The 25,918-nt window shown below is 32.3% G+C and overlaps 4 protein-coding genes and 2 non-coding genes across 6 annotated transcripts; 4 read left to right on the forward strand and 2 right to left on the reverse strand.

The window, feature by feature from the left end:
* The first annotated feature begins 1,890 nt into the window (after positions 1-1,890).
* TRNAN-GUU (transfer RNA asparagine (anticodon GUU)) lies at positions 1,891-1,964 on the forward strand. Its single transcript has one exon. It is a non-coding gene; the product is annotated as a tRNA-Asn (tRNA).
* A 717-nt stretch (positions 1,965-2,681) lies between these two features.
* Positions 2,682-4,031, reverse strand: LOC112777639 (protein THYLAKOID ASSEMBLY 8, chloroplastic). The gene has a single exon (XM_025822014.3). It carries the CDS (start codon positions 3,600-3,602, stop codon positions 2,880-2,882), a length of 723 nt encoding a protein of 240 aa, XP_025677799.1. The 5' UTR covers positions 3,603-4,031; the 3' UTR covers positions 2,682-2,879.
* A 466-nt stretch (positions 4,032-4,497) lies between these two features.
* On the forward strand, positions 4,498-4,571 carry TRNAN-GUU (transfer RNA asparagine (anticodon GUU)). The gene has a single exon. It is a non-coding gene; the product is annotated as a tRNA-Asn (tRNA).
* A 2,007-nt stretch (positions 4,572-6,578) lies between these two features.
* Positions 6,579-9,032, reverse strand: LOC112777298 (aquaporin TIP2-1). Its single transcript, XM_025821637.3, has 3 exons — positions 8,644-9,032; positions 8,314-8,564; positions 6,579-7,201 (listed from the first exon to the last, which is right to left on the reverse strand). The coding sequence occupies exons 1-3, from the start codon at positions 8,768-8,770 to the stop codon at positions 6,833-6,835; spliced, it is 747 nt and encodes a 248-aa protein (XP_025677422.1). The 5' UTR covers positions 8,771-9,032; the 3' UTR covers positions 6,579-6,832.
* Positions 9,033-18,682: 9,650 nt separating this feature from the next.
* Positions 18,683-19,801, forward strand: LOC112777712 (uncharacterized). The gene is made up of 3 exons (XM_025822105.1): positions 18,683-18,700; positions 18,798-19,392; positions 19,488-19,801. The coding sequence occupies exons 1-3, from the start codon at positions 18,683-18,685 to the stop codon at positions 19,799-19,801; spliced, it is 927 nt and encodes a 308-aa protein (XP_025677890.1).
* Positions 19,802-24,496: 4,695 nt separating this feature from the next.
* Positions 24,497-25,679, forward strand: LOC112777713 (F-box/kelch-repeat protein At3g23880-like). Its single transcript, XM_025822106.3, has one exon. It carries the CDS (start codon positions 24,507-24,509, stop codon positions 25,677-25,679), a length of 1,173 nt encoding a protein of 390 aa, XP_025677891.1. The 5' UTR covers positions 24,497-24,506.
* The last annotated feature ends 239 nt before the right edge of the window (positions 25,680-25,918 follow it).

Raw genomic sequence — 25,918 nt, forward strand, 5'->3', positions numbered from 1 at the left:
TTTTTTCTTTTCGTTGTTGACAATGTGATGCCAACAAATTTTAAGCTGAGACTCAAGATTTGAAAGCAAAAGCACTATATTTGTATATTCCATAAGGTTGTTTTTTCATTTTTGGAAAATGTCTAATGCAAAATACCATTTCTGTGTTATTAGTGCCCAAAAAAGATGCCATGTTTAGAAACTATAAGTTAAGATTTATTTGTCAGAAAAAGAAAAAGAGAAACTATGTATAACATTTAGGTTTTCCTTTAATTAAATATGATTTGTGGATTTAAATCTTAATTAATTTAAGTAGAAGAAAAATAAAATATATAATAATCAAAAAGGTATTTGTAACAGTAAACTAATTCCAATGAAGATAATATATAAATTATGAAATGTCTTCTTTTTTTTTTTTTAATCCGACGAGTTATTTTTTATTCTCTATTTGAGTATATTTTAATTTCTATATTATTACAAAATAATTTTAACGAGTTTGTTTGCATATATTTGATGCATATGTATTATTAGATATATAATTATTTATGTATATTGCATAACAATCTAAATTTTTAGAATAAATAATTTCATCACATGTTATCATCAAAATTTATATAATTATATATAAGGTCTATAATTTAACTCTTATTGGTTCTTTCTTCTAAAATATAAATAAATTTTTAGTTCGAGACAAAATAAATCTATATATACATTATTTACCTACCAAATTCATCAAAAAGAATTTTATATCAAAAGAACATACAACTATGCTACATGTACATATAAAAAATAAATTAATAAATTAATTATTTATATAAAATACATGTTTAAATATAAATATATATTAAAAATAAATTAAACAATATATTTATTTATATATAAATACATATTTACTTATTTTTATATGTACCTAACATTTTTTGTTTCAAAAGATATATGTTAAATTAATACATGTTTTTTAAATATAAATATACATTAAAAATAAATTAAACAATATATTGATTTATATATAAATGCATGTATGTTGACTTATTTTTTATATGTGCCTAACATTTTTTTTTTCAAAAGATATATGTTAAATTTAAAACCATTTATATACTTTTACATCAAGGATATGCTTAAAATTTGAAATGATATTTTGCATGAATGAACATAATACTTTATGAAGCCCATTGCAACTAGAGTCTTTTTCATGTTCAAAAGATTCCTCACACGTAAGTTCCACTAAGAAATTGGGTTGTCCCTATACATATGGAACTCATCAGCTCAACCATCACTTTTATTTCATAATGTATGTAAAGTCTATTTTCTTGGTGGCAAGAGATATCATATCTTTTGTCTCATTTTCTTTCACTTTCAATTTCCTTTGCTTTCCTCCCACTCACTATTTTGACATATGTAAAATTATATGACATCATTTATGTTTTCTTCCCTAACCTTTTAGTTTTGAAGTTATCTAAACTTTTTTCCTTTAAATAACAAATTATTCTAATTTTTCAAATTTTAAAATAACAAATTATTTAATATAATATTGATGATCAATTTATTTCAAATTCTGAAAAATCAAAAGTGTCTCTTGTACCTCTTTGGTGATATATATATATCCAACAAGTTCATAACATATACAAAGAAGAAGATAAAATAGATAAGATCAATCCTTGAACTTTTTGACAGAATTCAAATAAGTCTTTTGAATTATTACTTTTTATTGCTTCATGATATTATATATTCTTTTTGTTTAGTAATATCAGGAAATTCATTAAGAGATAATAATGTGATGAAAGGCACTAGGCAGCATGCCGGCATATACTCCTTAGGCTTTAATCTCAGATTTAATTTAATCAAGACATAAATATGGTTATCAACAGTTTCATCTTGAAATAAAGTAATAAGGAAAATCATGAAAGTATAGCTGGAATAGCTCAGATGGTTAGAGCGTGTGGCTGTTAACCACAAGGTCGAAGGTTCAAGCCCTTCTTCTAGCGCTGTATATATTATTTTATATTCTAGTTATGTATATAACTTCAAAAAATATGCACAAAAGTGGGGCTCAACTAACTTGTTTACAACATAATAAATCTTTTATTTTATTGTTATTTTAATACAATCTAATTAAACCCAGTAAAGTTTTATAATATGAATTATGTTCGTTTATAAGAAAATAAATATTTGTGTAAAATAAAAATTAAGTTGCACAAAAATAATGAGTACTTTTACTCGGTGATAAAAAAATGGAGATATAGCATTGGGAGAGTAGGTATTGCTTAAGACTTAAGAGTTATGCATGCAAAACTTGTGCACCAAAAGCTCCATTCCCCTTTATTAATAGTCATGGATTATGGGGGTAATTGTTATAGATGATACTCAATCTACATTGTATTAATCATTAACACACTTTTTCTGAGTGTGGTTTAGGGTTCATACAAAGGCAAAAAAACATCTATACATAAATGGAACAGTGATACTGCCACTAAAGCAAGTTCCGAGTTTCCAGCAACAAATTCAGGCAGAGGGTTTAATTTTCCTATTCGATTCCACCAAGATTATTATTCTAAAATTTTGAACCATCAAGAATTTACTATATTTTTTGTCTTGTCTTCTTCCAAGTTCCAACCTACACGTGAAGCATAAACCTCAAGCAATGGACTTATTATTATTCTATTATCCTCTAATTCTTAGCAGATAATCAAAATAGCATAACATTTTTAAAATGATCCTATTCTTGCCTTTTTTTTATATACGATACTAATGAGTAAATAAAAAAAGGATAGACTATAAAGTATAAACTCAAAAACAATATAACAGATACCTAGATAATATACAAGATTTTTTATCAAAAAAACTTCACATAAGATTTATAAGAACCAGCATACAAACACATAAGAATCTTATAAATCTTACTACAATCTCAATGACTCCAAATTGGGCCTAGAGAACCTAGCAAAAGCCCTATTAGCCTCATTCTGAACCTGCTTAGCAAGTTCCATTTCACCAAAACCCTTGAGCCCATTAACCAAAACATTAACCAAATACTCATCGGGTTCAACATTCTCACACCACCCACCCTTCTTCATCATCTCGTAAATCCTGACCGTTGATTCCCTCCTCCCAGCACCAACAACGGCCTTGATCAAACTCACCATCCCCTTCTGATCCGCCACGTCAGCGAACTCAATCCCATCCAACTCCAAAATCAGACGGTCCACGTCGTCACCCATACTTTTACTTGCGAGCGCGTTGACCATCTCGGCGTAGAGCGTGAGATCGGCGCCGTACTCTGATCTAACGGCGGAGAACACGCGGAGCGCGAGAGTGCACTGTTGCTGGCGTAGAAGCTCACGTAGAGTGGCGAGTAGGTCGTTTTTGATGAGGCGCGTGAGGGTGTTGGATATTAGGGTTTGGTGGTTAGGAGGGTTGGTTCGGTGGATTCGTTTTATGGTTTGTATGGCTTGGATTGCTTCGATGCTTAGGATTCGACCTTTGAGTAAGGGTCCGCGCTGTGACCGCGGGCCGCCGCACCGCACGGGAACGTAATTGATGCGGTGGCGCGTGGGAGTACATGTTGGTGGTGGAGCGTGGGGTTTGTGGAAAGTGGGGTTTTGGAGACGGAGAGAGGAAGCCATGGGTTGTTGCGACTTGCGAGTGGCATGGAAGAAGGGAAGAATAGCAGTGAGGGTTATCTACAGTACACAATGACGGTCTTGCCCTTGTATATAAATGAGTAAGAGTGCGGATTGAAGGTTTTTATAGGAAAAAAAAGTATTTTTGTTTATGAAAGTATTTGGACATCGCTTTGGGCTGAAAACTATATCTATGGGATGTAATTTATTGGAGACGGAGTTCATCATTCGAATTCTTTTTGAGAGTTAATAACAAAAGTGAAAGTGCTAATTTCAAATTAAATTCTTAATTGAGATGTAAAAGGTGCTTTATATGAGTACATTGTATGGCTTTTGGCAGTGATGTTATACTGTTTGGATCATAAAATCGATACTTACTGGCCATAAGTTATAGTCTATATAACATAAGGAATAAAATATATATTTGTTTAAAAATAGTTTTAAATATACTTATATACATCTACTTATATAACACTACATTGACAAAAATAATTTTTTTTTACATTGACTATGTGAATGATTATCTCAAAAAAAATATATAATTATACCACTATGTAAAATATTTATACTGTTAGTGCATTAAAGTTAAACTCATTAATATTTTATTGCCAATCTGTAATCATCAAATTAAAAAAAAAAAATAGAGGTAAAATGAGTCATGAAAGTTGAATTTGGAAAAAAAAATTATACACTAATTATTTTTTTATTAATTTAATATTTTGTGATTAACATTATGTTCTCCTTATAAACTTCTGTTATAATTAATTACTATCAACTTTAAACTAATAAAAAAATAATCTAAATAACACTAATATGCACATACTATACTGAAGAGTCATGCTAAAGGTCCACGCCTGATTTTCTATACATAGTTATTAACTGAAATCTTACAACATTAGCTGGAGTAGCTCAGATGGTTAGAGCGTGTGGCTGTTAATCACAAGGTCGAAGGTTCAAGCCCTTCTTCTAGCGTTTTTTCATTTATTTATTTATTCTTGTTTCCATGTTGACCTCTAAAGACTAGGGGTGTGCATGGCCTGACCCGACCCGGTCCCGAACACTTTAGGGGCTAATGGTGTGATTTCACCGGGTCTAGGGTCGGGTAAGGGTAATGTAATATTAACGGTCTAGTTTTCACCCGGTATAATTGTGGCCCGAAAGTGTATATAGGTTTTATCGAGTTTAGGACCGGGTTCGGGTCTAATAAATAGGCCCGGTATATATTTCGAGTCGGATCTGAATCACATCAAACCCGATTTTTCCCGACCCATGCACACCCCTACCAAAGATCTTTAATAATTAGTATGGCATGCCCTTGCTTCCATACATCAATTTTATCTTCAGTTCTTCATAAATTTCCTAGATATCAAACACCCCTTGATTTTGAATAGGAATGCCTAAGGTTTTTTATGAATGGTCAACTTGGGAAACTCTTCCTTTTTTGGTCAATAAACCCAGTATATAGATTCTTATAATTAAATTTCTATTGCTTCTGCAGTTATAAAACTCTTCCAGGAGTTTTTTTTTTTGGTCAGGTATCCAGGCCAAAACTGGCCCAGACCCAAGATAGAAAACCAAACCCCCAACCCAACCCTCAATTCAAACAATCAATTCCCTCTTCATGCTGTTCTTGAGACCCTCTTCAATGCGGCAGCTTCCCTTTGCTACCATGACCAGATGACCAGAACTCTTCCAGGAGTTGAACCTTGATTAATTCAGAACACCTATTGCAATTGATTTCCAAGACTTATTTATTAGAACACTTTCACAATCACTCTACTTTTTGTAGGTATGTTCAAATCTGCCAGGGAAAGATTCTTCCAAACAAGCATGGACCCATTCCTACAAAGTACAAACCATGTTTGAAAAGATGCCACTCTTAATTTTTTTTTTCTGGCTTGTATGGCTTGGACTTATCCATCTTAGATATCAATTATTATTATTATTAGCACTTGATGGTTCGGACCACATCAACAACTTTATATGATTATATTGGACAAACATAAAGTCATAGGCCATAGCACATTTGTTGTTGACATTATGCATTTCATGTAATGGAATAATGTTTCTTTGTTCATTGGATTCCTGTTTTTGTACCCTTTTATTGTTGAAAATTAAATTAAGTTTATCAATTATCAATAACTAAATTAAAAAATTCAAGTTAAATTATAATTTTAGAAAATTATAAAAGTTTTAATATAACAACTCATATCCAAGTGTTTACGAGAAGTAAAAATTAAATTTATTAATGTTTTGATAAGAACAAATTATAAAAGATTATAGAAATTGTATCGAGTTTCACAAGTCAAAATTAATCAAATTATAAAAAAAATAGTTAAAATTTATGACTAAAATTTATCATAATTATGTAAGCGTGCTTATCTAGTAGTATGACAAGTTGGCATATTTATCAAGTAGTAAAGTTAGACTTTTAAATAGAAAAAAGGACAAATAGGTTCCTAATTTTTTGTCTTGCAGACATTTTTATTCCTGACCAATGAAAAATATTTTTAAGTCACAAAATTTGGACGGATCAGTCCCTCCGTCCAAATGCCTCTGTCAAGGACTGATCCGTCCAAATGCCTCCGTCAGGGACTGATCCGTCTAAGTTTTGTGAAGAGACTTAAAAGTATTTTTTAATGGTCAGGGACGAAAATGTTCGCAGGGCAAAAGGTCAAGGACCTATTTATCCTTTTCTCTATTTTTTATCTCTATTATAATTTGTTCTTAGTTATTAAGAATTAATAATTTATTAGCAATTCATGCCTGTTTTAATTTGCAAATACCAACTGGATATTATTTTCAGTTGCACCATTTCATTATCTAATTCTTCCCATGGACAATAATTTAAAAAAAAAAAAAAAGAAAAAACAGAAGTTCTTATCCCATCTTCTTGCTACTTATGTCAACTTATTATATCTAATTAAAGATAATGACATATAATAACTGTAAATGTTGTAGCACATACACTAGTCCTCATAGCATCCAAGATAAAAGGAATCCAAAATTAAAAGTAAATCTTACAGGGATCATAATTTGAAAAGGACTAATTAATAATGCACATCACCAAACAGACCCTTTACAATCAAAGCAAAAGCAAGAGAGAAAGAGATAAAAGAAAGAAAAGCAAGAAAATAATTCTTGATTTTCCTCCTTTTATTGTGGAGAAATTAAAAGATGAAATTACAAATTGCAACTCTCAAGTCTTAATAAGTCTCAAATAATTAATGAAATCAAAATTCACTTGAAAGAGGTGCATGGTCAGAGGGCAAGAAGACATTGGCATAGATAAGGCCAGCAAGGCCACCACCAATGAGGGGTCCAACCCAGTAGATCCAGTTGTCATGGAAGTTGCCGCTGACGACGGCAGGGCCGAAGGAGCGAGCCGGGTTCATGGAGCCGCCGGAGAAGGGACCGGCGGCCAAGATGTTGGCACCAACAATGAAACCAATTGCAATGGGTGCAATGGTGCCTAGTGAGCCCTTCTTGGGGTCAGCTGCTGTGGCATACACAGTGTACACCAATCCAAATGTGATTATGATTTCAGTCACTACTCCTTCAAATGCTCCTACTCCTTCTGCCACACTGTGGATTGGAGTTGTCTGCATCCAAATAATTCAACAAAATCTTGTAACAATGTCACATTCTTTTTGTTTTTATCCTTATTGGATTTAATTTGAGAAATGCTTCTCTACATAGAATACTTTGGCATAGGTGCATTTTCATTTTGGGACCCAACATATGTTCTCTTATTAATATTATGAGGAAATTACAAATAGGTTTCTGAATTTTTATTTTGAAGATATATAAATAGCAAAAGTATAAAATTTTTTGTGTCGGATTCAAACCATTGTTAAAAGGATCTATGTGTTTTCCATTTACAAAGATAAAAAATTTACCTAAATTTTAATTTGACGAGAGATTTGTTTATTTTCACGATAAAAAATCAGAAATTTATTTATTTTATATATATATATATATATATATTATTTTTGTCCAAAAAATATAGTATAGCATTATTATACAATTAATAATAATAATAATAATAATAATAATAATAATAATAATAATAATAATAATTATTATTATTATTATTATTATTATTTTATTTTATTTTATTTTTGTACGGAGGACTGTTATGTCTAATAGAGAGAAACGTTGGAGATTGATTTGTACATTAATTTTTCTTAGAGACTAAAATGTCCATTTTTAAAATCTTTGGGGACTGATCTGGGTAATTAGTTTGTCAGAAAAAGAATTGGGACTGATTTGTCTGTTGGAGTAAAACCTTGGGGATTGATTTGTGTATTAATTTTTCTTGAGGACTAAAATGTCCGATTTTAAAATCTTTGGAGACTGATTTGGATAATTACTCTAAGTTTTTTTATGAATTATTGTATAATAAAATAGAAAATAATATAGAAAAAAGTAATATATCTTTTTAGAAGATACAAAAATATTGTCTTATAAGATTGATTCTATTAGACAAAAAATTATTTATGTGCATTTATAGATAAGAGGAGTGTTAGGGACTAGTAGAATTTGTGATGTTTAACTATCAATTAGCCATCATTAATATTTTCAATGGTGTGAGATAAATTTAATAGTGTAAGATTAATCATTTTTCTTTTAATGGTTAAGTAATGGTTATATTTTAACAAAAGTGCTGAATTCCTAGACTTTAATGTAAACTTATCTATGGTTATAAACTTACCAATCCACCGGTGACATAAGAAAGGAGGAAACATGAAACAATGGAACCAAGAAGCTGAGCAATCCAGTAGAAGATTCCAGAAAGTAGTGTGATTTGGCCTCCAAGTGCCAAACCAAAAGTGACAGCAGGGTTGACATGGCCACCAGAGATGTTGGCTCCAACAGAAACCGCCACAAAGAGAGCAAATCCATGGCACACAGCTACTGCTACCAATCCAGCAGGGTCAAGTGCTGCATCTGATGTCAGCTTTCCTACACAAATTTAAATCAAACATGAACAAATTTGTTCAACATCTTCTAATAACTCAAAACTAATTAAATCAGTAATTACCATAGGCTATTGCTGAACCAACACCAGCAAAAACAAAGATCAATGTTGAGATGAACTCAGCAATGTAAGCTTTGATGGAGCCAAAGCTGAAAGAATCATCAAAACGCCCGAATGCTATGGCAGGCATCTTCAGAGGTTTCTAGTGAGTTGAAGAAGCAGATATTAAGGATAAGATGAAAAGAAGGAAAATGCTTTAGAAATGTAGCACAAAAGGCTTCTCTGGAACGTTATATATATAGCACAAAATTATTAGTTTTTCAAATAGTGTATGTATTCAGGATTATTTAATTTAAGTTTAATTACTCTATTGGTCCTATAGTTTCGTGAAATTTTCAATTAGGTCCTTATACTTTTTTTCTTTTTATTTGGGTCTTGCACCAAATTTTTTTTTTCAATTAAGTCCCTCTTATTAACCTAAATATAAGGAAAAAAAAGTGTAAGGACTCAATTAAAAAAAAAATTTGGTGCAAGGACTTAATTAAAAGAAAAAAAAAATATAGGGACCTAATTGAAAATTTTGCGAAACTATAGAGACCAGTAGAATAATTAAACATTTAATTTATTTAGTTTTTTATTTCATGAATTTGATTATTTGCATGTGCGCTGCGCGCATGCGTATGTTTTTTTTACTGATATAATAATACATAATTAATTAAATATCAATGTTAAATTCTTTTACATTTAGAGAATGCACCAGACTTAATTTTTTATTTTTAATATCTAAAACTTTTGTTTTTGTATGTTTAGATTTTGTTAAATTTCCAAAAAATATCAAATTTTAGTTTATTTAAATATCACTACTATACATATATTTCAAATACAAAATATATATATAGTTGCATACTATTTGTAACTTCACATGTTAATAGATAAAGTAAAGTATACCATCACAAAAAGAATAGTAGTAATAAATAGTGATGGTCTGTAAATTTTATTTAATTTTTTAAAAAAAAGTAAATAAATGAAGAAAATCACTTTTCTTCTTGATCTAAAAGTTATAAGTTATAACACATCATGCATGCATGTCCAATCACAATGAGGTGTTATTTTTGCCAATTTTAATTAGCTGTCATTGGCCTGCTTTATTAGAAATGTCTGGAAGCGAATGAATGATTCCTCCATGTGAGGAATAGAGATTAGAGGTAGTGTTTGGTAGGGTAGAAAATTGTGAATGAAATAATCATCATGACCAAATTTGCAAAGAAGTGGAGAACATGACCAAGTTTGGGCCACAAATAGCACCGGCCATACTCTTATAAAAATTGCAAAGGCATCATGGAATTCGAACCATGAGTGAGTACAAATTCATTAGTGTTTATAGTTTAAAGTATATATTAATAAGAGTTTAATTTTCATACACTAATAGTGTAAAATGTATTAAACAGTCGTGTAATTATAACTATTTTTTTAGATAATTATTTACACGGTCAATATAAAAGATAGTTATTCTTGTTAGGAATGTACAAAAAATAACTAAATTGTGGTTAACCGATTAAAAAACCATAACTACATTTTAGTTAACCAATTTAATAAAACAATTTTAAAAAATTATATCCATATTGTTAAAAAGTAGTTAATCAAAACTAAATTTTAAAAACCAATTTTTAATCGGTTAACCAAAACTAAAACCAAATTTTATGCAACTCTTGTGATCAAATTGGTTAACTGATTAAAAATAGTTTTTAACCGGTTAATAAAAACCGGTTTTTAATTTTGATTTTTAAAAAATTTAATTTTTCTATGCAATTTTTTAAAAAAAGAACCGACTATTTTTTAAAATTGTTTTTTATTTTTATAGTCGGTTAAAAATTGGTTTTTAAATTTTCTAATCGATTAATAACCAGTTTTATATATAAAATCAATTTGGTTAATTAACCAAATTATATTTTTGGCTAATTCAAAAATAGATTTGATTTTTGGATTAACTAAACCATGTACAACTCTAAATTTCTTGTTAATGTCAGGTTATGTGATTAGATGTATGTGTAAAACGATTTTATTATGAAAGTATATCAAAATTAAATTTTATATTGGTCGGTTAACTAGTACTAGTTAAAGAAATATGCATAGACTTTTTGGCGCTTCTGTTTATGAAAGGAAGAGACAGATTCGATCAATTATGATAATGTCATCATTAATCACTTAATCACCAACAAACCCATCATTAACTATTTTTAATTTATGTTATCCAAAAGTATTTAAAATGAAACAGAGCATTGTTATACACCTGTCCACTTGTGTGTTTATTTTGTTCTTTTTGTATATGGATTAAGGTTGAACGTGAGTGGCTAGTGAAGGATCCATGCACTGAACCAGTTCTCTGTATTAAATTTTAGAAAAATTTGATTTGGGAAATATCCAATACTACTAAGAAACGGGATGTTTTACTAGAATTTTGTTGTCAAAATGAGTTAGCATTATCCTTTTTGGATGAAAAAAAAAAAATTTAATTTTGATGCATTGAAATTGTAGATCATTTATACAGTTGTATAATTATATTCATTTTTTTGATAATTATTTATATTGTTAATATAAAAAATAATTATTTTATTAATATATATATATATATATATATATAACTACTTTATACTGATAATGCATTAAAATTAAATTAAAAAAATACCATGACTGTTTATTTTAACCATCATCATTATTTCTAGCAAAAATTCTAATTATATTTGATTAATTATGTAGAAAATTCATTGATTTAGATTAAACAATAATTATAAAATCGAACCGGAGCGAACGATTTAATCGAAAAATCAGTGAATCAAATTTTAAATCGATTCGAACTAAGAACTTTAATGTTAAAACATCTTTCCCTCGCCACTCAGGGATCATGCTTCTCATTATCATGTTTATGTTTGACAAATAGTAATTATATAGTATATATTCAATTACATATTTTATAGATATTTAATTTAATTTAATTTTGTATTCTTCATGTTTCGAATTAATTATATTTTAATTATGTATCATTAGTAATATAAATATAATTTTTATTACAAATTTATTAATCTGTTTGATCTATTTTATTGTTAGTATTGTGATTAAAATTATTTGTTTTGATACTAATATTAAAATCTACTTATATTATAATTAGATGATAGACTTTATGAATTAACTGTTACTCTTATTGTATCAAATTAAAATACTATTGTAGTAATACTAAAATTTTTTATATTTTTTATATTAGTTATTTTTAAAATTTAAGACTTAATTCTTCGTAGAATGTTAATAAAGATATATATTTTAAATTTTAGTTTTAAGTTTTTTACTATTTTTTATTTTTTATTTACGTGAGATTAATTTTATCGATTCAACTAATAATTTATCAATTAAATCAATAAACTAATAAACCAATATCTTAATGGGTTTGATCAACTTTTCGATTCTAACTACGGATTAAACATGTAAGTATCTAAGTTTTTTTTTGTCCCGCTTGAACTGTCAACATTCGTCTTCTAATTATATTTTGTGAAGTATTTTATATATATTTTTAAATCGGTAAGATTTCCTTTTTCAAGATTTCCATGCCATTTAATTGGTGGAAGAAGTAGGTGACTTATCTTACTTCAACAGTTAATTTTGCCACCTCAATATTTAATATGGGTAACTTATTAGGTAGGTGGCTTTGAAAGTTATTTAAGTACAATATCACATGAAGCTAATAATCTGTATTCATATTTTAAAAAAAGTTCCATTTATAAATAATGGAAGGGATTTCACATGAGCGTAGCCTTTATATATATAGTGATAAAAATTAATTTTAGATTTTGCATACGGAATATTTATTTCAAAATCACAAGTCAAACATATATCCAAATAAAGAATACTTTACACAATTTTTTTTTATATATTTTTTCCATTCCTATTCTAGCTTAAACGACTATATTAAATGAATTAACATATTTCTAAACTACTTCATGCTATTTTTTACCATCAATAAGTGTGTAGTATAAGCAGTCCACAATAATACTTAAATGCATAATTATCCAATTATGTTGTTAAACTATTTATATTATCAATTTAAAATAGAAAAAGTTTAGGGACCAATAGATTTTGTAGTTTTTAGTCATTAATGATGTTTTTAATGGTGTGAAATTTGCATCTAATAGTATAGAATCATTCAATTTTCTTTTAAGAGAAAAACCCAAATCAGCCCCTAACAATTACCTCGAAAGACAACGAGGCCCCTAACAAAAAAAAAACCCCAACCCGGCCCCTGACAAAAAAAATAAACCCAACCCGGCCCCTGACAATTACTTCGAAAGGACAACGAGGCCCCTGTGCCAAAAAAAAATCAATGTTATTTTTTTTAGCACAGGGGCTAATCTGTCCCAAAAAAAATTTATCAGGAGCCGGATTGGGTGTTTTTTTTTCTTGGGGGCCTCGTTGTCCTTTCGAGATAATTGTCAGGGGTCGGATGGGGTATTCTTTTAATGGTTAAGTACTGACCAAAATTTAACAAAAGTACTGCCCCCTAGCACTCCTCTTTAAAATAAAGTCTTGGTACACGATCCGCGCTCACTAGTATAGAAAATAGAGGTTTACCAAAAAATTATTTTCATTCTCAAAATTTGAACTCAATACCACTAATTAAGAAAATTAGATCTACACATTCAAATGATATTGTCATTTAAGTTCAACTAAGCAGATCCAACACGAACAAAAACTACTCTCATTAAAAGACGCATTCGAAACCTCCCAAACAAATATTACTCTTCGCGCTCTAATATGAAAAACCGTTCTTCGTTATCTTTCTCTTTCGTTATCGTCATCACCAACAACACCAACATTTTGCTAATATCATTATTGGTTATGATTTTATCTGGTGACATCATTAAATAATTTCAGTTTATTTCTTAGTTTATTTGAGATTCATTTGGATCCAGAAATGAATTCGATGTATTTTTGTCGATGATTGAGTCTTTTTAACTGCTTGTTCAAATCTGAACTAATTTCGGTTCATTTATGTGTTAATTGAGGTTTACTTGATGTTGCTGATAAATATTTATCAATTTTTTTATTCCTTAAGTAATTTCGGTTCATTTATTAGTTTAATTGAGAGTTTGGATCTAGAAATGAATTCGATGCGCTTTTTGTTAATGATTGAGTCCTTTTGACTGTTGGTTCAAATATGAACTAATTTCGGTTCATTTGTGTGTTAATTGAAGTTAGTATTGACCAAATTTTTTTGTAAAGAAGAATGAAATTATTCATTATCACTTTATTCAATTGCATTAGATTCTATTCTATTCCATTCAATATGGGTGTTCATGGGTCTGTTTGGTTCGGATTTTGGGTAAAATTAGGACCGAACCAATTGAATTTGTAATTGGTTCGAATTTACATTTTTTTGTGTGTACCCGAAGCAAATGAAACTGATTAAAAATGGATTGGTTCGGTTCGGATAATTGGGTACCCGATAAAATAGAAATTTATAAAAATAAAAAATAAGAAAACAAAAATTTTATTTTAAAATTCTTATAAATATAATAATTAATAAACATGTAAAATCAATAAACAAATCAATAATATGCTAATAATAACAAAATATCTATAATAATCCATAATTATAGCCAAATACTTAAGTCATTGTCGTAAATAATCAGTAAAAGTTTTATATATATATATATATATAAACTTATATATTTTTTAATTTAATTAATAAAGGATTTGGGTCTACGGATTAGTTTGGTTTTGCATCTCAAAAATCATTACCTGAACTAATTAACAGAGAGTGTCATCAGTTCGGGTTGTAGTCGATTACCCATTAATTTCAGAACTAATTTAATTGGTTCAGTTCGAATTCTCACGGGTAATCGGATACCCGATACCCGTGAACACCCCACCATTCAATTTGTCTTAAAAGTCATCTCAATCTTTAGAGTAAATTGTTCATTCACAATATACCTAGACAGCAAATGAACCGAAATATTATTATAACAACACCATTGTGTAATAATAAATGAACCGAAAATTGTGCATTCTATAAATTCAGAAACTCATATATTCTATCCAAATTCAAATTCATAAACAACAATAATAAAATTATTTATTATCACTTTATTCAATTGCATTAGCAGGAGCAGAGCTAGAATAATTCTTAGGACCAACATAAAAGTATAATTCTAGAAGAAAAAAAATAAAATTAAGGGAGGTTATATAAAAATTAATGACTTCTATACATTAAAATTTTTAATTTGGGAGACCATTGCCCTTCTTGTGCAATACTTGCCTCCCCTGTGCATTAGATTTCATTCTATTTTATTCTATTCAATTTAAAATCGTTGAAGTTGATTTAAAATATGTGTGCGTGAATTTAAAATATTTAATTGAATTTAATTCGGGTTATGATTTAGATGTAAAGTTTTATTGTTAAAAAACTAATACCAAAATTATTTATATAAATAACCAGCTAATCGAAGTAATTTGTACACTCTGTATTTTTATGTGAAGATAAGGTCTTAAACCATATAATTTCATTTCAGCAGCACATGATTTGTCTCAATGGTTGGTTGTATATATAAGCCACTAATTAGTTAGAATCCTTATCTGCCAACTATATTAGAAGATACTATAAACTTGTCAGACTATAGAATATGCAATATGAACATAGCATGGATCATTTCTTTTATTTCCAAATTGCCTTGCTTCTGTATTGCCAGCCTGATATTTTGGAGCCGAATATTATATATATAGGAGACATCAAAATCAAAATGATATTTGGGTATAACGTATACTCAGTTAATTGAAATTAACCAATATTAAACATAATATTAGTTAATTTATAAAATGTGACATTATCTTTTGAATTTGGTGACGGTATACTTAGGCGACGATTATGGTAGCTAAGTTAAAGGTGGCTATAAGTGGCTAAGTGCTAATCTTCTAATAAATTGTTGACGCTTGTCAAAATTGAATGTCCAATTAACTCTGTGGTTACATACTAAACGCTGCTTAATTAACCCCTTGGACGTAAACCAAAGATTTTTACCGCAACGATATTTGTGGAAATTAAAAAATAACCGCATGGTGTAAACGTAATTTTATTTTCTGAATGTTTCAATGAGAACAAGTTCCTTCTTCCTTAACATGGGTATATGATGGTTGGAGTTAGCAAGTACACGTGTTGGGATTGTCTCCAAAAATACCCTATTGTAAATGTTTGTTTAAGGTATCATTGCTAGATGCTCTTATATTCATTATCATTTATTGTATTATTTTTATGTTAGTTTTTATTTTTATTAATATTTTTATTTTTCTTATAATATTGATGTGAAAAATAATTAATTGATGAGAGCAAGAATAATAACTTGTAGTTAAATCACCCAATAATAACTCACTAAAAACTAGAAATCGCATCTTGTACTTAATAAGTTTAATTAATTATTTTGTTAATCTTTATAATTTCATTCAATTTTTAATTAGTTTTTTTTTATAGTGATGCAAATGCAATAGTTAACTTTTCTCATGATAGAAATTAACATTGTTTTTCACCTGAATCTAAATTAAAATCAGCATTTCGTTAACATAATAATGGAATTAAATTAAAGTAAAATTAAAAAATTTGAAGTTGGTTAAATTGAATCAATTTGATTCAATTTTGCATTTTCGTTCTTTTGTGATGTGTACTGTCAATCCTTTACAAGATATACTATTTATTTAATCCTTTTAAAATTATATTTTTGAGTAAATACCCTTTTCGACTCCTGTCCATTTTGAAAATTAACAACACGTCCCCTAACGTTTATAAATTACCATATCGGCCCTTATCCATATACTCCGTGATACCAATTAGCCCTTGAGTTGGTTTCTCCGTTCAAAGTCGACGGACAACGCTGAGGTGTAACGTGCAGCCTGTGACGTGGCGTTGGATCATCAAACGTGGATTGCTCTGTGGGCATGTGGACAAATAAGCCCCTGCACACTCAGCAAAACGACGTCGTTTTGTTTGGCATCCTTTTGCTCGTTTGGGGTGAAATCCCATTCTCCCCCTTGTACACACCTCAATTACCATACATCACCCTCGTTCTCTCCTCAAAATTACGAAGAAACCCTAAGAGAATGAAACGTTTCCCTCCAAGCAAGCTGACAGAGACTTCCAACAGGGAGGTGTTGACGGTGCTGCAGACGGAGGAACTGACGGCGCTACTAAGGATAGTGTCGCTATCTGAGCTTGAAGCATCGTTAGCTTGTGTTGCTCCATTTTTTTTACTGAACTTGGTTTTTGTTAATGATGATTTGGATCAGTGATCACCCCATGCATGTTTTTGTTAATTATTGCACATTGTTATTCTAATAGATGTCATATGAAATAGTCCCTGTTTTTTATAATGGGGGTTGGTTTGAACGGGATGAAGATGGTGCACTGCACTACCGCGACGGAAGTGTTGAGACATTTTCTCCATTAGACATAGATTATGTTAATTTCAAGGATTTGGAGGAAATGTTCAAGGGTTTAGGGTATACAAGTTACAAACAGATGTATTGGTATGATGGCAGTGTCCTTGATTTAGAGTCTGTGTTGCATGTTCTTAAAGGAGATAAGGAAATCAATGAAATGTGTGATAAAAAGATGGAGAATGTGGAGTCAGATTTGCTGGTTATTTACTTTGAGCATGATGTTAGTCAACCAGTATATGGGCCTGATGTTGTTGAGGTAGATTCACCTTCTTCCCATGACGGATATGAGACAACTGAAGATGAACCCTACAAACCCCCTCCACCTGGATTCGAATCTGATAGTAGTAGTAGTGATGAGGATGTTAATGTATAGAGGAAGAGTGTGAGGAAGAAGCAGCCTAGTGTGAGGATGAAAGAGGCAATGGATGCTGGACAGAAGGGTGCTAGAAAGAAGAGGTGTGTTAGACAACAGACACCTAAAAAGAAGAAGAATGTGCCACCTGGTAGTTTTGCTGATAAGGACATGTCTCCTAGGACTAAAAAGAAGAAGGCAAAAAGGTATGTTGGAAGAAAAAGAAAACATGTTCTATCCCAACAAGAAGCAGACAATGAGCCAAACAGTGGGCCTAGTGGAGATCAAGGTAATGGGCCAGGTGAGGAAAACTCAAATGATGAGGCAAGGGATAAGCTCAATTCAGATCCAGTGGATGAGGAATTGGACTCAGACCAAGATAAGCCATATGAATATGAGTCAGAGGCATTTAACTCCCCAATTTCTGACTCAGATGAGGAGCATAAGGCAAGATATCCTGACTTCAATGAGGATGCAGAGTATGGTGAGGTTCAGTTTCAGGTTGGACAACACTTTGAGACCATGTCAATGTTCAAGCAAGCACTTAAAGACTACTTTGTATATGAGGGAAAAGAGCTTATGTATTTGAAGAATGAGCCAAAGAGGATTAGAGCAAGGTGTGCTAAGGAGGGTTGTCCATGGCTGGTGTTTTGCTCTCATAATAGTCAGAGTCTAAGTTTTCAAATAAAGACATTCATTGGAGAGCACAACTGTGGTAGGAATTTGAGCAGTAACATGGCTGATAGAGCTTGGGTGACAAGTAAATTGGTAAAAAGGTTGGTAACTCAACCTCTAATGACTCCGAAAGAGGCACTAGAGCACATGAAACAGGACTATAATGTCCATATAAACTATAGGATGATATACAGAGCCTTGAAAGCTGCTAGAGAGCAAGTAATTGAAAAGGAGCGAGAACAATATGGAAAGCTACATGACTACTTAAATGAAATTCACAGAAGCAATCCTGGATCCATTGGCATGATTGATGTAATTCCTCAACTGGAAGGTCGCCCACTGTTCAATAGGTTGTACATTTCACTGGATGCTTGCAAGAAAGGCTTCAAGGCGGGTTGTCGTCCTCTGATCGGATTGGATGGATGCTTCTTAAAAGGGTACTTTGGTGGTCATCTTTTGTCAGCTGTGGGGCAGGATGCCAATAATAGTTTCTTTGTAATTGCGTTTGCTGTAGTTGAAGATGAGAACACTGATTTCTGAAAATGGTTTCTTTCAATCCTGCACGATGATCTTGGTCCTGTGGCTGCCAATGGGTGGAACTTCATGTCCGACCAGCAGAAGGTTACATTACTTCCTTCTTTGTGTTTTTTTTTTTGTTATATGGTTTGTGTTCTGTGCTTACTTGTTAATTCAACTGTTGGCTGAATTGTTATTGCAGGGGTTGGCTAAGGCATTGCATGAGGTAATGCCACAAGCCCATCATAGGAATTGCGTCTTACATATGTGGAAAAACTTCATCAAGCACTTTAAGGACAAGCACACAAAAGGGCTAGTTTGGAAGGCTGCTAAGAGCACAACAATGAGGGAATTCAAAGACTCAATGAAACTTGTGAAGAAGGTGAACAAGGCTGCTTGGGAATATCTACGGAAGTTTGATCCTGGTGCATGGACGAAGGCTTACTTTAGCCATGGCCCGAAGTGTGACAATATCACCAATAACATGTGCGAAGTTTGGAATGCGAAGATCGTGGAGTATAGAGAGAAACCGATTTTAACTATGTGCGAGGAGCTTCGAAGTTACATTATGCGAAAGATGACAGGACACAAGCACAGAATAAGCAAATGCAAGGGCAAATTGGCTCCAGTTCAACAACTAAGGTTGGATGAGTACATCATTCCTGACAGCAACAAGTGGACAGCAAAGTGGGCTAGGGATGAAGCAAGGGTATTGTTTGAAGTCCAGAGGTACCAGATCAGAGTGGCTGTTAATTTGCAAAGACAAACATGTGCTTGCAACGTTTGGCAACTAACAGGTTTAATCATCAACTGATTTCTTGGCAATAATACTTATGTGATTTAGGTAAATATTGATTGAGTAAAAGTCGGATTTATGTATCTATCCTACCAGGGTTGCCATGCAAGCATGCAGTGGCTGCTATCTCAAGGTTAAGGAAAGAAGGGCTGAGGCCAGAGAATTTTGCACACAAATGGCTTACAATGGAAGCTGTCCGGGCTACTTATGGGGACTCCATTAAACCAATGAATTCTGAGGAGTTTTGGGAAGAAACCAACAGGCTGCGTCCAGAGGCACCAATCATTAGGAGACCCCCTGGGAGACCAACCAAAAAAAGGGCTATTGATGTGGTGGCTGAGTCACAAATGCAGCAGCAAGGTCACAAGGTGAGGAAGTCATTCCAAGTCACGTGCAGTAAATGTGGGTAAAAGGGACACTACCACATGACTTGCAAAGGCCCTCCTTCAAATCCGAATTGGCAGCCAAAACGAAAGAAGGCAAAGCAACAACAAACTGAAAACCAATCATCACAGCTACCTCCAGATCGGCAGGAAGCACAGGTTAAAGGAGTTCTTCATGTTTTTCTTTTTCATTGTAGTAGTTGTTATTTCCTCTGTTCAATTGAGAATTATAGTAGTTGAGATATTATTTTTGGATTTGAACAGGCCGGGGACGGAGTTGGAACCAATGTTCCCCAAAATGTTACTGCCACATCTATTGATCCAGTGGTAGTCCATTGTCTGAGATCCTAAACTTAAGTTTTTTTTCATATCATGGCTGTGCTTACTTTGCTTCTCATGTGTCTTTCACAGGGTAAAGCAAAAAGGCAAAAGAAAAAAGTCCCGAAGACCTCCAACCCGAATTCAGTCCAACAAGAGACAAGGGTTGATAGGGGTGTCCATGGATCGGATCCGATCCGCATATCCGCGGTGTTTATCCGAATTTGATCTGAAAATTGCGGATATGGATCCGATCCGCAAGGCTTTCGGATCGGATCGGATCGGATCGGATCGGATCGGATCCACACACTAATCGGATCGGATTGCGGATTTTGTGTTGGTATCCGCATATCCGCGTATCCGCAAAAATAAAGAAATAAATAAATAAAATATTCTTTTTATGTTTTATTTTAACTAATAATTATCATATATGTTAAATTATTTTAATTTATTATTCAAGAAAAGTATGTTTAATATTATTTTAAGAGTAAACATATTTAAAAGAATAGAAAAAATAAATTTTTATTGATATTTTTTTAATAAAAATAAGCTTTTAAAAATATTTTTGTATTTTGCGGATATATCCAATATCCGATCTGATCCGATCCGCAAATGTGCGGATCGGATCCAACCCTAAAAACTGTGGATATTGGATCCGATCCGATCCGATGATTGTAGTGCGGATCGGATCGAAATTTTGGCCATATCCGATCCGCGGACACCCCTAAGGGTTGACACTCAATCTTCACACTCTGCCCAACCACCAGTAGAGGTAATGTTATTTTACAGATTCATGTCCTTTAACTATAAAATTAGTTGGCCCTAGAGCATATACACTAAATTGAATTGTTTTTATGTGGTTTAGGGTGTGGACTACAACACTGAGCCCTCAAACCCTGCTACCCCAACTACACCCAATCACGGGCCAAATCTCAGACCCAAGCAAGCAATAACTATACCTCTAGCACCTACAGTTCACCACCCTCAACAGCAGGCTACAACCCCAACAGTTCAGCAACCTATGCAGCAGGACACAGCCCCAATAATTCAGCCACCTCTACAGTAAGCAACAACCCCAATATCACAACCATCAACTCAGCAGCAACTTCCAACTGAAGGAGCAACTGGCTCAGGGACTGCCACAACTCCTTTCACGTTTATCCCCACACCAGGCCTAAATGCACCCCATAGATTCAAGCCAACATATGGGGTTTAGGCCACCAAGAATTCAGAAATGACATAATTGTGGTTATAGTTATGAATATTTTGGTGTGAAGTTTTTTGGTTGTCAAGTTATAAGGAGCAATACACTTAACACTACTGGAACATATTTTTTGTTTTGTGAATTCAGACATGTGCTGATGATTTTGGCTCAATATGTAATAGCCTTTGTGCTTAGCAGTATGATATAAACATTGTGCTTTTAGCTTATACAACATTGTGCAGAGTTATCATGGGTTCAGCCTTTACATTATTACAAAAAAAATTCACATTCAATTCATTTAGAATCTACAATTACAGAGAAAATTAACCCAACTCTTAACCTTGTCCATGCATCACTTACAGCAACACAATATAACCTAAAACACTACAAACACAATTACTGTTAACAGAATTAACATTGCCAGCGTAACAAATACACCATGGGTATTACTACATTTTTTGGATTTTCCTTCATATTCATCCTCAATCTTGAATTCCAGTTGCTCCAATCTATTCTCCAACATCATCATTATTTATTGAACATCATTGTCATCTTCATACTCAAAATGTTTAGCAATCAGTTCGTCCAGCCAGACAAAAAAGTTGCAGTGACGTTGCTCCATCTACAATCGCCATTATAGTGAATACAACTTGTTAAACAACATAGGAAGTTGATTACATAAACTCAAGATGGATGCACACTTACGCCATAGTAAGAACAACCCAGGAAGATTCTGTCTGGGTTCTTGGCTGTCCCAGACTGTTGCATGACTGCATAGGTGCCACACTTGCATTTAGGGTGCTGGAACTTGGCCTTCTTATCCTCACTTGCATTGCTACTCGAACCCACCATATTCTTCCTCCAGACACGGCGTGTGTTAGAGGTTGAAGATTGCTCTGGATCGCTCATGTTTCGGGCACTAGTGTTAGGGTTCAGAAATGGAGAGAATGAGATTTCACCCTAAACGAGCCAGAGGCCTTCTTTTTAAAACGACATCGCTTTGCTGAGTGTGCAGGGGCTTATTTGTCCACATGCCCACAGAGCAATCCACGTTTGATGATCCAACGCCACGTCACAGGCTGCACGTTACACCTCAGCATTTTCCGTCGACTTTGAACGGAGAAACCAACTCAAGGGCTAATTGGTATCACAGAGTATATCGATAAGGGCCGATATGATAATTTACAATCGTTAGGGAGCGTGTTGTCAATTTTTAAAATGAAAAGGGGTCGAAAAGGGTATTTACTCATATAATATATACACTTGTTATATTTGTTATCTCCACATTATTCTTTTTCTCTCACTAACAATCTAAAGCATCATCTACTAGTATCACACAATATCATTATCATCTATCAGCTTTATATAATTCATGCATTAATAGCCACTATCTATCACCGCCACTTTCATATATCATGCATGTATTAGTTACTCATACATTAACAGTTAGGAAGTACACGTGTTAGGATTAATATTGTCTCCAAAAATACCCTATTGTAAATGGTTGTTTAAGGTGTCATTGTTAATCCCAAATTTCATGGTGTTGAAGTAAAGGAGAACCTGGATGCAGGAGTTTAGATGAGAGTAGTTCTTTTTTTGGTCATATAACTCTCAGACGCTCTCTATTTAAGGGTTCTTAATCTACTGTTTCTATCAAGAGTCGAACCTAAAAATGTGGTTTAGGAGGCTTAGATATTTGTCATTAGTCTAAGAGCCTCCCAAAATTGGAGATGAACATATGTAACAGTGTGCAAATGTCTATGTCTAGGACAAATTGGCTTTTTTGGTTTTTTGTTGGGCCAGCTAAAGCAAAAAAGTTATTGCACTAAACAAGAAGTGACCGAGGGTTTCCTATGGGCAAAAATATATGTTACCCTTACTTTTGTTTTTGTTTTATTTTTTCATTTTCTTTATTTCTCTTTCTCTGTTTTCTTAATTAACCAAACTAAAATGCTTAACGTGCGTACTTAGAGAAGTTATAACGTCTTCCGGGTCAATAGTACTACTCCCTTCCACATGTCAATATCTCATATATCTATAGTTAGAACAAATAAATGCTTTTATTCTTTATTATTTGTTATATTATTGATAGTTTTTATTTTATTAATATTTTTATTTTTTATAGTAATGTCGAAAATAATTAGTTGACGAGGGCAAGAATAATAATTTACAGCACCTAATAATAACTCACTAGAAAATAGAAATCGTATACTCTATACTTATACTTAACAATTAACATCATTGTCTTTCATAAGACATAGGATATGACTTTTTTTTTTCTAACTTTTTCTTAAATTTATGCAATATTACACATCATATGTAAAAATAAATAAAAGAAGCAAAAGAAGATAATATTAATATAGACATAATTTTAACAATTTAAAATCAATATCTTGATAAGTAATTATTTTTTGACATGTAAATAGCAATCCAACTTGAGAAAACATCTTTGGATGCTCTATAGTGATGCAAAGGCAATAGTTGACCCCTCCTCATCATGATAAAAGCGTCCTTTTTGACCCGAATTTAAATCAAAACCAGCATTTGGTTATCATAATAATGGAATTAAATTAAATTAAAATAAAATTTAAAAAATTTATCTAACTTATATCTTAAAAATACATGATAAAATTATTATTAATAAAATATTTTATTTAGGGTAAAGTATACTTTTTATCCCTGAAGTTTGACAAAAGTTTTAAAAATATTCCTAAGTTTTATTTTGTTTCAATTTTGTCCCAAAAGTTTTCGATTTGCATCAAATATACCCTTGGCGGCTAATTTTTCAAAAAATTTAAGACCAATTCAACAATAATTTCGTAAGAACAACCCTTAACACAGGTAAATTAAGCATCATTGTTAGATTAGTTTTAAATTTTTTGAAAATTTAACCGTCGGGGGTATATTTGATGCAAATCGAAAACTTTTGGGACAAAATTGAAATAAAATAAAACTTAAGGTATTTTTGAAACTTTTGCCAAACTTCAGGGACAAAAAATATACTTTACCCTTTTATTTAATAAATAAAAAATAAATATGTTAAAAATTTAAATTTTTTGTATTTAAAAAAAAATCTTAATTTATCAATCTTATATATCTTGGGCACAGGTTATATAAACTCAAATTTAAAATTTGAAGTTAGTTAGATTGAATCAATATTTACCAAACCCTTTGCATGGTGTGATTCAATTCTGCATTCTCTTTACTGTCATGTCGCTGCAAATCTTTGAGCTTCCCGACGAAATCGTGGAGGAGATTCTACTCAGGCTTCCCGTGAGTTCGCTTCTTCCTTTAAGAACCGTCTGCCGCTCATGGAGAACCCTAATTTCGAGCTCCAAATTCGCCCATGACCATGCCCGACGTTCAATCTTGGTGGATCCAACCTTGACACATCCACAAATTGCTTATTACGGCGTTGACTACAAATACCGAGGAATCGGAATCTTCTCAATACGATCCGTCTTCGAGAGCACTTTTCGTGAGCCTACTCAAGTCGCGCGCTACGAGCACCAGACACAACGCTACTTCAGAGTCATTGGCTCTTGCAATGGATTGCTCTGTTTGGTTGATGAAACTGCTCCTAACACCGTGAATGCCATCTTGTGGAACCCCTGTACCGGATTCACATCCGAACCGACGCCAGAAATCGGTGGTTTCTTCGTTGTTTGCGGCTTCGGTTACGATCGCGTCAGTGACAGTTACAAGCTCTTCGGGATGCTAACAGATTTGGCATCATATGAACGCAGGACTGTAATTTACACATTTGCCCCTAATTCGTCATGGAGAACGATTCAGGATGTGGATTTGGACCTACTTGGTCCGATCGACGTGAATAACAGAGACGGAGAATTTGTTAGCTCCAGTAACAATAACACTCTTAATTGGGTAGGGATGAATGACGTGATTCTTTCCCTTGACTTAGGGAACGAGACTTACAGTTATTTTCCTCTCCCTGAAAGAGATCCGAAAGATGATGTGAGAGTTAGCGTGGAATTATCGGTGTTGAGGAACCGTCTAGCAGTTTGTTTTGAGCATAAGAGAAGTGATTGGGCTGTGTGGGTGATGGAGGAGTATGGAGTAACTGAATCTTGGAGTAGATTGGCTTTGATTCCACGGCAAGTGGTTAAGCCTAATGATGTTCGTTGTTTGCGACCCCTGTACATCTCGGATAATGATGCTCTTCTCGCCATTACTCCGTCTTTCAGAATTGTTTTGTGTGATTTAAAGGAGAAACACGTCTTAGTTCCCATTATTGTTGACCAATTTGTTGATGATTATTTTGATCATTATTATCTACTCTCTCAGTGTACATATGCAAGGTGCTTCTATGTTTATCATGAAAGTTTAGTTTCGCCGTCACACTATGCTATTGCAAGTAGCTAGCCGCTTCATCAAACCCGTTGCCTCTTAAACACTAGGTACAAAGTAACATGTAGTTCTTTTCATAGGAAGTTAACCATTTTTAATTATAAACTTTACATGAAATTGCATATGAGTTTTTATTACTGCTTACCGGCACTAAATTCGATTGTACCAAAATTTTTAGATTATTAAATGGTTTCATAATAAAACATATTTTTAAAGTTTTTTAAAAACTGTTAAATATAAATTAGTCTTTTATA

This window comes from Arachis hypogaea, chromosome 19 (assembly GCF_003086295.3).
Source record: "Arachis hypogaea cultivar Tifrunner chromosome 19, arahy.Tifrunner.gnm2.J5K5, whole genome shotgun sequence".
Classification (NCBI taxonomy): domain Eukaryota; kingdom Viridiplantae; phylum Streptophyta; class Magnoliopsida; order Fabales; family Fabaceae; genus Arachis; species Arachis hypogaea.